We start from the raw sequence: 16009 nt of genomic DNA, 5'->3' as shown, positions 1-16009 counted from the left end.
GGGAAACCCGCTGTCGCTCCTCGCTCTGGTCCCCTCATCCCACCCGCTGTGTTAGTGAGAAACCGTCGGCGAGAACTTGTCACTGGGCGCGGGACGCGGGACGATCCGGCTTGGGGGTGAAAGTCCGGGGAGGCGCGGCCGGAGCTGCCGAGGGCCCTGCGTGGGTGCGGGCGTATGAGTGTGTGTGTGTGAGTGTGTGTCGCTCCGGGTCCACGCTCATGCACACACCCACACGCCCGCTCTCCGGGTCTGCACCCTCGGCCGGCGGGAACCTCCGCGGAGCCTGCCTTGATCACCCAGCACCAAGTGCAACTGAAAAAGTTTCCCCAGCATCCCAGGTAGGAGTCAGGCAGGCTGCGGGGTCCAGGCAGCGGAGGGCACGGAGGACCTGGTAAGCAGAGGCCTCCATCCCGCGGTGCTCCTGCCTTTGGACTTGGGAAACCCAGTGCAGGCCTTGACCTCCCACTCCCATCCGAGCTCACCATCCCTGTCCCCGCGGATGCACCCTCCCCTACATCCTAAGCTGGCACCACCTTGATGCACAGCTCCCGGGGTTGATTGCTACTCTCCAGCCCAGCCCCGCCCCACCCACCCCGTCTTCTCGTATTCTCCCCTGGTGAGTATTTCTAGCTCTCTCAGAGCAGGCACCTGAACCTCCCTGACTTTTCCAAGAGTAGGAAGACATCTCTGCGTGGGCCGTGAGGGTTCTAACTGTGCCCTACTGTATTCCACATCTTGAGGGATAAAAACAGGTAACTTTTAAAATCAATGTCTCTTGAGCTCCAGGAGACCTCAGCCCCCCCTGAGGAAACTGAGGATGGGATTGCCTTCCTCCTTATAGGCCTCTTTCTGCCCTCTTTTCTTCCCTGTGGCCCCTTTCCTGCCTCACGTAGGTTCATTCCATGCTCTTTCCTTCCTGTCCTCCACCAACAACTGAGCTCAGGAAAGAATCTGCTAACCTCCGTGCACTGCAAACTTTAAGCAAAGGAATGAACCTGTCAGGGTGGAGTTTGAGGCACAAGTGAGCCAGTGCAGAAGGAATTTGAGGGTGGGAGGGGGCCTTCCTGAATCTCGTGGATTCAGTCTATATAAGTAATCACTTACTGTATTTATAAGACCAGCTTAAACTGAACATTGTTTCTCTTTAATCAATACCGAACAGTATAGTTCAGTTCAGTAACCATTTGAGGGTAATAAACCAAGCTAGGTGCTTGTTGGTCACACTCCTAGAGAAGACAATGACATAGAAACAAATACTCCTTATAAATGCAATAGAAGAATCTCAAATGTATTGCAAAAACATAGACGAGACGGCAATTAATTTGGAAGGCGAAGGGCAAATTAAGGACAATTTCTGAGTAAAAGATGACATTAGGCTTGGAGAAACAAATGGGAGTTTGGCAGGCATTTGGAGGCAGAGCAGCTGGGTGGAGGATTTGGCAAAGGCAGGGAGGTGTGTGCTCCTCCGATGGAAAGTCAGGTGAGGCAGGAGTGTGGGGTGTGACAAGAGATGCAGGAGCAGAGCAAGTCTGGAGTTGGACTGTGAGGGGCCACAGATGCTGTGCAAAGGTGTTTAAACCTAATGCTTTCTAAGCAGGAAAGAAAGAGTTGTCGTCTGTTTCAGAAAAATAACTGGCGGACACAAGGAGACTACACTGGAGGGAAAAGAGCCCGGGGCTTGGACATGTGTCTTTGTCAGAGGAAGTCTTTCTTTCTTTTTTTAAAAAGATTTTATTTATTTTATTTTTAGAGACAGGGGAAGGGAGGGAGAAAGAGAGGGAGAGAAACATTAATGTGTGGTTGCCTCTCACATGGCCCCCACTCAGGACCTGGTCCGCAACCCAGGCATGTGCCCTGACTGGGAATCAAACTGGCGACCCTTTGGTCTGCAGCCTGTGCTTAATCCACTGATTTACACCAGCCAGGGCAGGAAGTCTTTCTTACAAACTGATTCAGAACCTCTCATCCAGAGTGTTTGTCCCCCATCCTTTAATGACCAGCACTTTTTTTTAATTGGGGAAAGTGATTCCACATAGGGCATTATATTACCAAATTCTTATTTTGCCAAAGGAAGCCATTAAAAAAATCCATCCACTATACCACTATTTCATAAGAATGGAAGACATTTTAATACCAAGAAAAGCATGAAGTCTAACCTTGCAAGATGAAGGCAGTCCTTTACATTTAATAAATTTAGATTCATGAAAAACTTGCGATCTTGTCCTCCTTTTTCTCTGTCATCATGGATTGTCCCTGTCCTGCAGGACGGTGTTCGAGAACAAAGCGTTCGGATCACTTTGTCCACCCTCACTCTGCAGGGGAGGAAATGAGGAAGCCCAGCATAAATGAGTGAGCTGTGTGCACACAGAGGGACGGTGGGACCGCAGCACAACTCCCCGCACCTCACAGTACCGTCCTTCCCACCCTCACTACTCCTCCATGTGGCCTCTTGGCCCGGCCGCACAGGTGTCCATCCCGAATCTCTAGAATTCCCTTCTGATGCTGGACATTTTGCTGTACTCTTATTCCGTCATGCCTAAATAACCATACCAAAGCTATTTTCAAGGTTCTCCCTTGCACGAAGTTGGTCTAGTTCATCTTTTCCTTATTTGATATGCTGTTTTGCATCATCACTTAACTAGTTTGTGTTAGCTGAACTCATTCCCTGCACCTTCACTGATTAGGAATAAAATATAAACAGATTATTCACTTCCTGAAAGATGGTAATGATGTCCTCTTTTAACATTATTTTTGGAACTGTGATGCTGCTGCTCCAATATCTAGCATAGTTCCGGGAGCATTTTAGGTATGATTGAACTTACACATGAAAAAAACTGACTTATTCCCAGCCCACAAAGGCTTCTTTATATGCTGCCTCTCCTCTCCTTGGAGTTCACTAAAGAAGCCCCCTTGTTTCTGTGGGTTGAGCCTCCCTAGTATCAAAAAGCCACAGACTTAGCCGCAGCGATCAATGTTCTAAACCATAAATCGGGAGAGATGTGGAAGCCTGCCAGCCCTTGGGGCCCCCAGGCTGAGAGGGGGCTGTCCCAGGAAACAGCGTAGGGTGGCTGAGGTCCTGGTGGACTCCATCAGTAACTGCTCAGAAACGGCTGCGTGTTTAGAACACATGATTTCTGATGATCACAGACAAAAGGGCACAAAATGATTAATTCTCTCTGGTCATAGGAACATCCACAGTAGGTAAAAGTTTACCAAAACAAATGCAAAAGACCTCTCTCGTTTTGCTTTAGGGGAAAAGGTACACCTGTAACAGGTGAAAGGACATAGATCAGAGATGTGTATAATTGGAAGTTAAAGGAGGGCTGACTAGTGTAGGTACCATTTTTACTATATAAACAGATGTAAAAAATATACTCTTTCTGAAATGTACAAGTTGTCCATAAATACTTTTTAGCAGTATCAGTTCAACACCATCAAGCTGACTTCTTCTGTATTCTAAAGGAATGGCTTCGTGTTGTTGGTTGAAGGCAGAGCAAATGCAGAGATGAGAGGTTTTGTTTCAGCAATTTTGCTAGAATTGAGGTGAACTGACCTAAGGCATTTTGGCTCTTAGAGGTGGGTGAGGTCTGTAGGTTTCCTCCTGTGCAACCTCCCTACCAAGAGTGATGTCACTACGGAGTTTTCAGGAAGAGTTCTGCCGCTCGCTCACAAATATACTAGTAACTGGGTTCTGTTACACAGCTTTTCCTGTGAGCTTGATGAAGTCCTACCTCTGTGCTTTCAGGCCTCTGGGGAGGACTCAGGTGACCTCGTCCGCTTCAGGTTCTGGTGTTCTCCTGCAATCAGCCGGAGAACTAGAAAAATTCTGCTCCACAGGCCAATAAGCGGCTGGGCTCAGTAAACCCTTATGTCCTGTTAATGGAAAGGTAAAAAGAACCTGTACATTATTTTTTCCAGTCCACATATCTTAAGCCCCATTTCTATTTCATCAGTAAGAATGATTTCTAATATTCCTTATGGTGATTAGCACACCGTGGAGGACCTATCTGAGAGGGCGAAAGTTGGACCCGCTCAAGAGGTGAGCTCTCAATTACAGGTGGTGAAATGCTAACTAAAGACCTCTGGAGAGCATCTGCCTGAATAGGGCACTTCAGGTGCTAACCAGCCATTGCAGGGCGTAAGTGACAACCCACACACATCACCGGGTATGTGTTGAAGTATTTTAGCATTATGAGTGGTATCATAACACATTTAGGGCCAAGTACACACAACAAAGTGTCCATAATGCTTTTTATTTGCCCACGAATGTTTGTCACAACCAGGTTTGTGTTCCTGCTTATATTGTAGAAAAGTGAGATAGTTTGGAGCTTCTTAATAATCCAGATTAATGACAAGGATTTTCAAATTATTTTACAAAGAAATAAATATGCAGTGTCTATGACCAGCTGCTTTAGGCCGTGGCAGTCAAGCAGAGTCCTAGGCTGTGAGCCAGCAAACATTATCTGTAAAGGGCCAGATAGTGAACATTTTAGGCTTTGTGACTTTGTGGACCATATCGTCTCTGTCACAACTACTCAAGCCATAGACAGTGTATAAACAAATGAGCATGTTTGTATTCCGATAAAACTTTAGGCCACAGTTTACCAACCTCCATCCTAAGCCAATCCTGACAAGGCTTCGCAGAGACTTTGTAAGTTTTCAGATGACGAAAACTTTTCAAGTGCCCTCCCTCTGTGGTACTCCCCTCCCACAAACCACAGTAACTGCCCTTTTCTGTATAGTGGCCTTGGATCATTCTTTACTGTTTGAACAAGGCACTGACAATACTCATTGACAGAACGCCCCCCCAACCTAGACTATTCTGGGAAACTGGGAAAATGTGGGTGCCATTAAATGGAATACAAAAATTAAAAGGAAGATCCAGTCAGTGGTAAGACCACAGGTTTCTTTTTGGACAAGAAGAGATGTCCAACTGGCCATTAGAACTACTCCAGAGGTAGAATTTCTTTATAGCAGCATCGCTAAGATATTACACTATATATTATTTATATTCTTAGTAAATTAAGATGTAATTCATATACCACAAAATTTACTCTGTCAAAGGACACAGTGCAGTGGTTTGTAATATATTCACACTGTTGTATATCCATTATCACTATCTAATTTTAGAACATTTTCATCACCTGCGAAATTAAATCTATGCCATTAGCAGTCACTCCTCATTCCCCCTCCCTTCAGCCTCTGGAAACCACTAATTTACTTTCTGTCTCCGTGGACTGGAGGTAGATATTTGAGACTCACAACATGAAAGTGGTGTGTAAAACAGAAAGGAAGGGGACTCACCAAGGGGGAGAACTTCGCAGGAAAAGGAAATAGCCAGAGGACAGCTATTCGAGGGGATGAGAGGGTGGGCTTGTGCACTTGAGTTCTTTCTAGGCCTACCTCACCAGGTGGCTGGGATGTTAAATGGCTTCTCTCATTCCCCAGTTTTAGCAGCAACCTGAGATCTGACCAACTGGTGAACACCGAGGTCAACAAAAACACCCATTGATTTACCTGAGACTGGGCTTCTTGTGTAGTGGGAACACTCTTCATGTTATCCCCAAAAATTATCATCTTAAACTAACCTTCTAGATCTATGCTATCAGTTATGTAGCCGCTAGTCATGTGTAAACTATGTATGAGCCACATATGCCTATGTAAAAATAAATTTTATATTATTTAAAATTACATTAAAAGACTTAATGTGGCACTAGCCACATTCCACATGCTCAATAGCCACATGTGGCCATTAGCTACCACCTTGGACAGGGCAGACACAAAACATTCTCATCATCACAGAAAGTCGTATTGAGCAGCACTGTTTTACAAGATAACGAGTTTTCGAGTTGCAGGTTGTTTTGTAATGACTACATTCCTCATTTGGCTTAACGCAGCACTTCTTCCCATTTCGCTCTTGTGCATCCCTGTCTGAACTATTGTCCAAACAGAGCCCAAGCCTTCACCATCTGGTTTCCAGCAACGCCCACTTACGTGTACGTATGTCTCCTCCATCTGAATCTCTGATGACATGGCAGAGCTTAATGTCAAGTATTTTTTGATAAGCGTTTGGGTATTTTCTATGCCTATGCTCATTACTGCTACAAATAAAATCAATGAAGTCATACTAAATGAGCAATTACACAGATATAAATAATACTCCTAGTTACCATATGCATATCCGCGCATAACAAACAAGAGATCCATGAAAGGTAAAAGACAGCACTGTAGGTTTTATCAGTCTTCCTGTTGCTGCTGTAACAAATCACAGCAACTGTAGTGGCTTATAACGCAGACTTATTCTCTTACAGCTCTGGAGGTCAGAAGTCCAAAGTCAGTTTCACTGGACTAATGCCAAGTTGTTGGTAGGGCTGGTTCCTCCTGGAGTCTCTGAGAGGAGAATGATGTCCTTGACTTTCCCACCTTCTGGCGGTCACCTGTATTCCTTGGCTCATGGCCCCTCCTTTGTCTTCACGGTGCAGCTGTACAATCTCTGCCCCAGTCATCGCACCATCTTTTCTTTTTGTAGTCAAGTCTCTCTCTGCTTCTCTCTAATAAGGACACTTGGGACTTCATTTAGGACCCACCTAGATAATCCAAGAAAATCTCCCCAATAGAAGGTCCTTAATTGGATCACACCTGCAGAGTCCCTTTTGCCATACAAGGTAAAATTCACAGATTCTGGGGATTAGGACCTGGATGTCTTTGAGATATTGACTCAGTCTACCCCAAGGTTACATCAAGTTTCTTATTGGTTGAAGAAAGTGTATTAATAATTTAATTTTTCAGGGCTTCAAATTCAGAAGTTTGACAATTGAGATTAAAGCAGAAAGTTTTTCTTTGTTATCATGTTGACAGGTAGTAAAAAAAAAATGTCTGATGATGCTGGTGACACTTTAGCCACGGGAGACAAAGCAGAAATTACTGAGATGCCCAACAGCGATTCTTCCCCTGAACATGCAGAGGTGCCCTGTGATTCGGCGAGGACTTCAAATGAGCCAACCCTGGCTGACCCCGGAGGTGAGGTGCATGAAAGTGCAGCCATTCGGGGTACAGAGACTGATGACACTGGGCACCCTGAGCAGCCCCAAAACCCCAGTGCCATGGACCCCCCACTCAATGGAGAAGTGACTGAGGATGTGCTTGCTGAATGCATTGACGCTGTCAGCCTCGAGGCAGAACTTGGATCCGAAATACCCCTGAGAGAACAGAATAATCCGGTAGGAGTGGCTTCTTTGATTCCGTTCAACCTAAGTTCTTACTGATACGTACCGTGGGCACAGATTTGTGCCAATCTCTGTGGGTGGTGTTGGAGGTTCAGAATATAGTGTGGTATCGCCTCTGTCATTAAAACTGTGTTGTGTGGTGAGAAAAGAAATATTTGAGAATATTTGGTCATTGTATTTGCATCTTTAAAATATTTTTTATATTTGCATTTTTAAAAATATCTTTATTTATTTACTTTTAGAGAAAGGGGAAGAAAGGGAGAAAGGGAGAAAGAAAGGGAGAGAAACATCGGTGTGTGGTTGCCTCTCGAGTGCCCCCCACTGGTGACTTGGCCCTCAAGCCAGGCATGTGCCCTAACTGAGAATCGAACTGGCAATGAGTTTGGTTTGCAGGCTGGCACTCAATCCACTGAGCCACACCAGCCCAGGCATATATTTGCATTTTGATAATGGTGTTATTAATAATAATAATAGCCATCAATAACTAGATACATCATGTGTGCCAGGCACTCTGTTAGCTACTTTATATGTTATGTAATTCACTACGTACAACAGTTCTTGGAGGTTCTAAGATAGATGCTGTTAATTTCAATTTATAAACAAGGCAGCCAGGCTTAGAGATCTTAAACAACCCAATAAGATATTAAGCTACTCAGTAGTACAGTGGAAAATATTGTAATATTGAACGTGAGTCCAAATTATTAATGAGCCTGATTCTACCCAAACCAAGTCAATGTTGCTTTAATGTCACTTAAATTTTAATGCAAATTTACAGATCCACTATGGAGATCTTAGACATTCGGATCACATTCAGACATTGAGATCCTCATACACTTTCCCACCTCCCAGGGGGTCAGAGGCAGAGCGTGTTCACGGCCGGTTGCCTTCAGTGCCTGCCCTGCACCTGTCTCTCTGGGGGGAAAGACCACTGTCTCCCAATTGATACCTTGTGCCCATCAACACAACCACTGAGCTGGGTACCATTGGCATCTTCATCTCCATCTTTGTGGGGATGGGTGGGGGTGGGGAGGCACCCAGCCTGAAAGGAGGAAGGTGGCTGCTCGCCTCCAACCCTGCCTTCTGGAGTGATGGGGGAGCAGACCCCTGCCCTGCTTGTCCAGAACTATGCCACCTCAGATCACCTCTTTTAAAAATTTTTCTAAAGTTCCCCCCCTTTTTCCCCATTACTCTCCCCTGACCTGCCCATCCCCCCTCTCCCACATTCCTCCCACTGTCCCCAACCACCGTTTTCCTTGTTCGTGAGTCCTTTATACATGTTCCATCACTTGACTCTTCTCCTTCTTTCCCCGGTTGTCCCCCTCCCTACTCCCCCCTGGTCACTGTCAGCTTGTTCTTTATTTCTGTGTCTCTGGTTCTATTTTTCTAGCTTGTCTGTTTTGTTGATTAGGTTCTATTTAACCTAATTAGATCCTGCCTGGCTTATCTCCCTTAATATAATATTCTCTAGTTCCATCCATGCTGTCACAAAGGGTAGAAGCTCCTTCTTCCTTTCTGCTGCATAGTATTCCATCGAGTAAATGTACCACAGTTTTTTGATCCACTCATTTACTGATGGGCACTTAGGTTGTTTCTAGCACTTGGCTATTGTATATAATGCTGCTATGAACTTGGAGGTGCATGGGTTGTTTTGAATTGGTGTTCAGGATTCTTAGGGTATAATCCCAAGCAGTGGAATTGCCAGATCAGAAGGCAGTTCCCTTTTTAGCTTTTTTAGGAAATTCTTCACTGTTTTCCACAGTGGCTGCACTAGTCTGCATTCCCACCAACAGTGCACTAGGGTTCCCTTTTCTCCACAACCTCACCAGCACTTGTTGTTTGTTCATTTGTTTATGATGGCCCTTCTGACTGGTGTGAAGTGGTATCTCACTGTGGTTTGCATCTGCATCTCTCTGATGGCTAGTGATGCTGAGCATCCTTTCATATGTCCCTGGGCCCTCTGTACGTCCTCCTTGGAGCAGTGTCTGTTCTGCTCCTTTGTACATTTTTAATTGGATTGGATTAAAATGTGGAGTCATGTGAATTCCTTATATATTTTGGAGATTAAACTCTTGTCTGAGGTATCACTGGCAAATGTTTTCCCATATGGTTGGTTCCCTTTTCATTTTGCTGATGTTTTCTTTAGCCATGCAGAAGCTTTCTAATTTGATGTATCCCATTTGTTTAGTTTTTTCTTTATATCTCTTACTCTAGGGGACATACCAGTGAAAATATTGCTGCATGGAATATCCAAGATTATCCTGCCCCTTTTCTCCTCTAGGACTTTTATGGTGTCATGACTTATATTTAAGTCTTTTATCCATCTCGAGATTATTTTTGTGTATGGTGTAAGTTGGTGATCAAGTTCATTTTGTGTAACTGTCCAGATCTCCCAACACCATTTGTTGAAGAAGCTGTTTTTAATTCATTTAATGCTCCTGCCCCCTTTGTCAAATATTAATTGACCACAGAGACATGGGTTTATTTCTGGGCTCTCTATTCTATTCAGTTGGTCTATGTGTCTGTTCCTATGCCAGTACCAGACTGTTTTGATTACCATGGCCTTGTAATATAGTTTGATATCAGGTATTATTTTCAGGTTACCGCCTTGAAGGGACTCTGCTGCATGCTGTGAGGGAGGGGAACTAAATAGGAAACCAGATGGGGCAGAGGAGGGCTGGGCTTTCATTCTCCAACCTATCAATAAGTCTGTTAATTTGAGCAAGACACCTAATTTCTCTGTGCCTGTTTTTTCCTCCATAAAATGAAAAATTTGCACATGAAGACCACTAGTCTTCTGACTAATGTTTTATGATTTTTATTCAAAATTTACTACTTTTTAAATTTTTCTGTCTCAATTACAGTTTACATTTAATATTGTTTTTCAGTTGTTTAAGATGTACAGCATAGTGGTTACATAGGCCCTTTGCAAAGTGTTCCCCCAATGTTTTTCTTTCCCACCTGGCACCGAATATAGTTATCACAGTGTTACTGACTGTATTCCCTATGCTGTACTTCACATTCCTGTGGCTATTCTGTAGCTACCAATCTGTACTTCTCAATGCCTTCACCCTTTTCACCCAGGCCCCCAAAATTGACTTCTTAGTTTCCTTAGAACGGTTCTAAGATGCAATGAGCTTTCTCAGGGAAGTGAGTGTTTTCCAAGACTGGAGATGTTTAAACAAAACCAAACAGTTATTTTGCAAGGATGTCAGCTAGAAGTTTGGATCCGATATGGTCAACATAAACACAGTTTTGTTTCTGAATTCAGAGTTCACAGACCCTTGGAAGCCACCCATGGACCCTACGAGGGATTAAGAACTCCCACTAGAGGTTCTCAACCCTAGCTCAACATTTCAACCCTGGGAAAGCTTTCAAAGATACTGATGCCAGAGTTTGTATTAAGTTGGGTCCTCCAGAGAAGTAGAACCAATAAGATAGATATTTATTTCTCCTGAATCTATGAATATCTATATAGCTAACTCTGGAGCCCATTTTCCCTCCACACTCTCTGTTGTGGAGAGCACTGCTTCCCAGTTTTTATTATGAGTTCCACTGTTAATAAATACCCTTGTCCATGAAGAAAACTGTACCTTAGCCGCTCCATTCTGACATGAGATGACTTAAAGAAACTACACAAGTTCCACTAATTAAAAATATATATGCTCCTGATGCCTGGTTATACATTTTAATTTCAGACTTATCAGAATTATAACAAGCTTATTGATAAAGATATCACAATAAGAAGTCAGTCTGCTCCTATACTTCTGCCTTCTCACATTGTTTGAGCAAATTGAGTGGATCCTCTTTTGAAAGCATTTTCTAGATCACCTTGATGGTAGGAGGATGAGCTGATGGGCAAACAGACACTCCCCTCCCCTCCCCACACAGCCCTGGTAGCGTTCAAGAACTTTGCAGAGGCGAGCATTTCCTCAGAAGGAAGTGCCACAGAAGTACCTGGATGGAAGTACAAGCATTGGGACTGGGGCTCTGGACCTGTGAGTGTGGTGTTGCCCTCGGGAGCTCAGGGAGCTGAGCTGTGGGAGGAACACCTGTGAGCGTGTTTGGTCTCAGAAAGGCAGAAAAGCCGTTAGGGCTGCTTGGAAAGGGTATCGCGCTCACCCGGGTCGTGTTTAAACCCTTCTAGGTGCTTGCAAATTTAGTCTCTTTTTAAGGATTCCCAGAAAAGGTGATGCAGCTATCTCTTTTGGTAAGCTATTCTTTTCTCTTAAGTTAATATGAGAAGTCAGTTTTGTGCCTCATCTTCAAGCACTGCTCATTGGCTCTTTTAGTTGCCCTTTGTTGGACACTTACAAGATGTCATCTTGCAGCAATGAAAATGACTCTTCTGATCCCAGAAAAGGATGGGCTCTACAAAAAACCTTTAATCAAAAGTTTATGTGCAAGTTGGCTATTTGGATTTTGAACACAGTTTCCCAAGGAAAGGCAGGTCCTATAGAAAACAGCTGAACTCAAAAGCCTATTTGATCCCAGGTATATCGGAGCTGAAAAGCATCTCATCACTCCTTTTAAAAAACTTCTATGGGAAAATGCCTGCTCAAAAAAAAACCTGGTAGAATGTCATTTGAGAAAGTATAAACCTGTATCTTCTAGGACACACTAGATTTGGTAATAATGTGCTTAAATGTGTATATATTTCTCTAAGTAGTTTACATCTGTGTAGTGACTTTGTGTATGGGGCTCCTTAAAGCCTGCATCATTCACTTCACCTTTATCTAAGGCCACTCAGTGGCCACAACTTGGAATGGAGGGCAGTGTGGCCAGGAGGGGACCTAGTGAAGAGGAAGAGACCAGTGGTTCTGCCAGCTGGAGGCTCTCTGCTTTGAAGGGTCACACCACTCACAGTTTATGCCCTCAGTGAAGGTATCTCATCTTTGCTGCTCCTTCTCTTTCCCATCCCTTCCAATGTACAGACTAGAAGCCACTGACTTGAGGCTTCCCACAGGAATCCACACTACAGCATCCATGCAACATGTTGGTCCAGGTTCTCGAAGGCCTCGGCCAGTCCCCTGACATCGTGTGTTGTGCCTGGGTATCTGAGTAGTTGGCTCTCTTCAGGATGCCTACAGGCTAGTTGGGGAAGGCAGTGCCATTTACAGTGATTGTAGCATGTCCTGTAGCACTAGGTAGAATAGCTAGATAGTAAAGGCACAAGGGAAGCCTTAGGTGGAACATTTACTCTTAAGGAGTCAGGAAAGTCTTCAGCCTCAATTCAGAGATGGTTGTCTTGGGTGCTAATCAGGAGTGATGTTTATTCCCAGATATCTTATAGGACCGTATAACGCACTGATCAGTTGTCCCCTAAAAGATCCCATCTAGATCAAACATCCCTAAATTCTGAACACCAAGAAATGTGCCCAAAGTGAAAAAAAATGTCATCCCTACTGTTCAATGCCAATGCGTAAGGACAATTATGAAGGTAAAGAATTCCAGAAATACTCTCAAAGGAAAACATAGACTACCACCAAATAGGTTCTCCCCCTAGAAAAGGAAGAGCAGAATGCTTAAGTTATAAAATTGCTATTGCCTTGGCCAGTGTGGCTCGGTTGGTTGGACCACCATCTAGTAACCAAAAGCTTGCAGGTTTGATCCTCAGCCAGAGTGCGTATGGGAGGCAACCAATTGATGTTTCTCTCTCATATTGATGTTTTTCTCTCTCCCAACCCCTCTCCTTCCCTTGGTCTTTCTGAAAAAAAAAAAAAAAAAAAAAAAAAAAAAAAAAGCAGTGAGAAAATGTCCTTGGGTAAGAATAAAAAATAATAGCCCTGGCTGGTGTAGCTCAGTGGATAGAGCGCGGGCCTGCGAACCACACAATCGCAGTTTGATTCCCAGTCAGGGCACATGCCTGGTTTGCAGGCCAGTTCCCAGCAGGGGACCCAGGAGAGGCAACCATACATTGATATTTCTCTCCTCCTCTTCCCTTCCTCTCTAAAGATAAATAAATAAAATATTTAATATAATAATAATAAAAAGAAAAATAAAATTAAATTGCTGTTGAAGGAGGCAAAGAAGAGAGAACATAGGCCAAGACCTGCTGATAGCAGATTTTCACCTCTTCAGGGTGAGCAGAGTTTGCTCCAATTGTTTATTTCCCCTTTTAGCCTACTGTCCATGATGGCGCTCAGTTTTTGACTTGAGCAATCAGAGGGATGCTGGTGCCATTTGGCCCTGGAGGGCAGTGCTTCCTAAATCTGGAGGTGCACTGGAATCACCTGGGAAGTTTGTTACAGATGTTTAAATGACCTCTGTTGAGTTCTGGAGACTCCTCTTGATCACACCAAATCTGATCTGCTGTACCAGATGAGGCTGTTCTTCTGGGATTGTATAAGGTGGGGGCAGGGAGTTTAGAGAGTCGTCATATGATGACTTGTTTTCTCTGTAAAACAGGATGTGAAGCTATATGATAAAGGCGGTGAGGATTACATGGCATGAGGGTGAGAAAAAAGCTTTAAAATAACCGTATTTAACAATAGAAGTATGAGTAGATCTACTCTGCCTACTTTATAGTCTCATAAGTATGTGACATTAAAGCCATGTAAAGTGGAGACAGTACTCATGATGAGATAGATTTATAATTCATGCTGAACATTCACTTTATGTGATTTTGGTATCAAATGTGCACACATAGTTATTTGAGTATTTGCCACTGATAAATATTCTGTGTAGCTGATCGGGAGGTCACAGCTCAATGTCAAAGGAGCTTGATTAATAAATCAACTGAAGTCACTTATTATACTGCAAAAAGTTCCAGATTCATTTCACACTTATTTCCATTTGCCACTCAATTATCAGCTGTCAGAACATATTAAGTATTGTAAATTTGAGTCAGAAGCTGTCACTCTTAAGTGTATTAACTCTCCTTAATCACATAGGTAGTGATTTTTCCTGCAAAAGAATGATATTCATCATCAGCTTATATCTGTCTTCATGATGCATAAAATTGCCATTGGCTTCCATCGCCAAAATGAAGTAAATCAATGTAGACACCAAAAATGAAAGCTTATAGTTATGAGTCATGAGTATTACCACATATGTTAACAGGCTTGTCATTGTTTCCAACAGAAACAACATGTCACCCAACTTTCAAAGCTTTTTACTTCCTAGTATTAAAAATGTAATTGATTATTATTATTATTACTAGTTAGCATTTATGAAGCATTTATTAAGTGCCAGGCACTGTGCTCACAGCTTTATAAGAATTATTTATTTTAATACTCACAATAAACCTCTGAGGCTTTTGGTTCTTATCCTACCATACCTTGTGTTCTGTGATGGAGGAAAGAGTGGCTTAAAGGACTTGGGTAACTTGTTGCCCAAAACAACAGAGCCTGGACTGAAACCTGAGCAATTTAATTCCATAACCTTTTCTCTTTACCAACAGCCTACATGGATGAATAGTGTTTAATGTTTACTAAGTGAATCATTTAGGAATGCATTTGGGTGCAAGTAACTAAAATCCAACTTATAATAGTTTATAAGATAGCAATTTGGTTTTTTCTCTCTTAACAGAAAGAATGGAGATAGGCAGGTACTCACTTTGGTTTAGTAGCTCAGTAGTGCCAGGACTGGCATTTGGGATTCCCTGGCCTTTCTCTCATGGCAGCAAAAATACCTGCTTCTCTTTTGAGCATTGTCCCCACATTCAGGACAGGAAGAAGGAAGGGGGAAAGAGCTGGCACTAGCCATAACTGTATAATTTGTTATGAAAAGCACAACTTTCCCAGTTATTGCTCATTAATTTAAAAACTGTTTCACATGTCCAGTCATATCTGCAAGCATGACAGGCAGCAGGGAGAAGGGAGCTGGAGGCCACTGATGGTCCAGCCTTGGGTCAAGAGTTATAGAACCTTCAAACTTTGTAGGAATTTTTCACTTCTTTCTTAAGTAGTTTCTTTCTTTTTCTTTTTGGAGCTATGACTCTTCAACTCGTAAGGTGTTCTTGCCTTGTTTTCTAGAATGTATTTTTAGAGAGTAAGAGAAAGCTGTGGTTTTACTAATTGGATCTGAATGCATTGGTTGCAAGTAACAGAAACTGTTGTACACTTAAGAAAACAGATGAGTTTCAGTTATTTACTCTACAAATAAATGTATTAAGCACTCATTATATGCCATGTGCTCCTCTTGGCTCTGGGGATACATCAGTGGAGAGGAAGGAGAGAAAGAAACAGACAGACAGACATAAACACACTATGCAAGAATGTCATGTAACCCAAGGATAGTAATGCAGCAGAGCCTACTCCACCAAGAGGAATAGGAACCAGGGACTAAGAAGGTATGAAGAATTCAAACGGCGTCTCTGAATATATGTCTTTAAACTATGCTCACTCTGCTTCCTCTCAATTTCTAGTCTGCATGGTAGATGGAATATGGTCATCCTACACCACCTGAGTTTTCATCTTCTGTTCAAACAGTCAACTCAAGCAACCCACCTCTCAGTCCCAATTCAAATACCTAAACAAAATAATTTGAATCTCCTAAGCCCACGGACAGAGAGAGACAGGGTTACAGAGGTCATTGTGAGTGGGATGGACACTTTGAAAGGTGTCTACCTTAAAAGGCTACCCGTTGCCGCCACCATCTCCAGGCTCATTGATGCTTTTGTAGTTGCTTTGCCCATTATCACTCATAGCAAAGCTCCTCCTACCACCCCAGAGACCTGAAAGTTAACTCTACCTTGAGGAACACAGTTGTTTAGTTCTATAAAAATTGTATGAGTCAAAAGTTGTTTTGAACCTTCTCATACCACCCTGTACCCTAATATATTA

General features: G+C 43.2%; 1 protein-coding gene across 1 annotated transcript in view; it reads left to right on the top strand.

Moving 5' to 3' along the window:
• FAM114A1 (family with sequence similarity 114 member A1) overlaps nt 1-16009 on the top strand; it is a 59432-nt gene that overhangs the window by 117 nt on the left and 43306 nt on the right. The window contains exon 2 of the mRNA XM_053672421.1: nt 6859-7220. Coding sequence (XP_053528396.1) covers nt 6873-7220 — 348 coding nt within the window. The 5' untranslated portion in view covers nt 6859-6872. The remainder of the gene's footprint in view (nt 1-6858; nt 7221-16009) is intronic.

Source organism: Artibeus jamaicensis, unplaced genomic scaffold (genome assembly GCF_021234435.1).
Source record: "Artibeus jamaicensis isolate MK-2021 breed Jamaican fruit bat unplaced genomic scaffold, CSHL_Jam_final contig_76, whole genome shotgun sequence".
Classification (NCBI taxonomy): domain Eukaryota; kingdom Metazoa; phylum Chordata; class Mammalia; order Chiroptera; family Phyllostomidae; genus Artibeus; species Artibeus jamaicensis.
The sequence above is the reverse complement of the archived record's forward strand: the minus strand, read 5'-3'. Positions and strand labels throughout refer to the sequence as shown.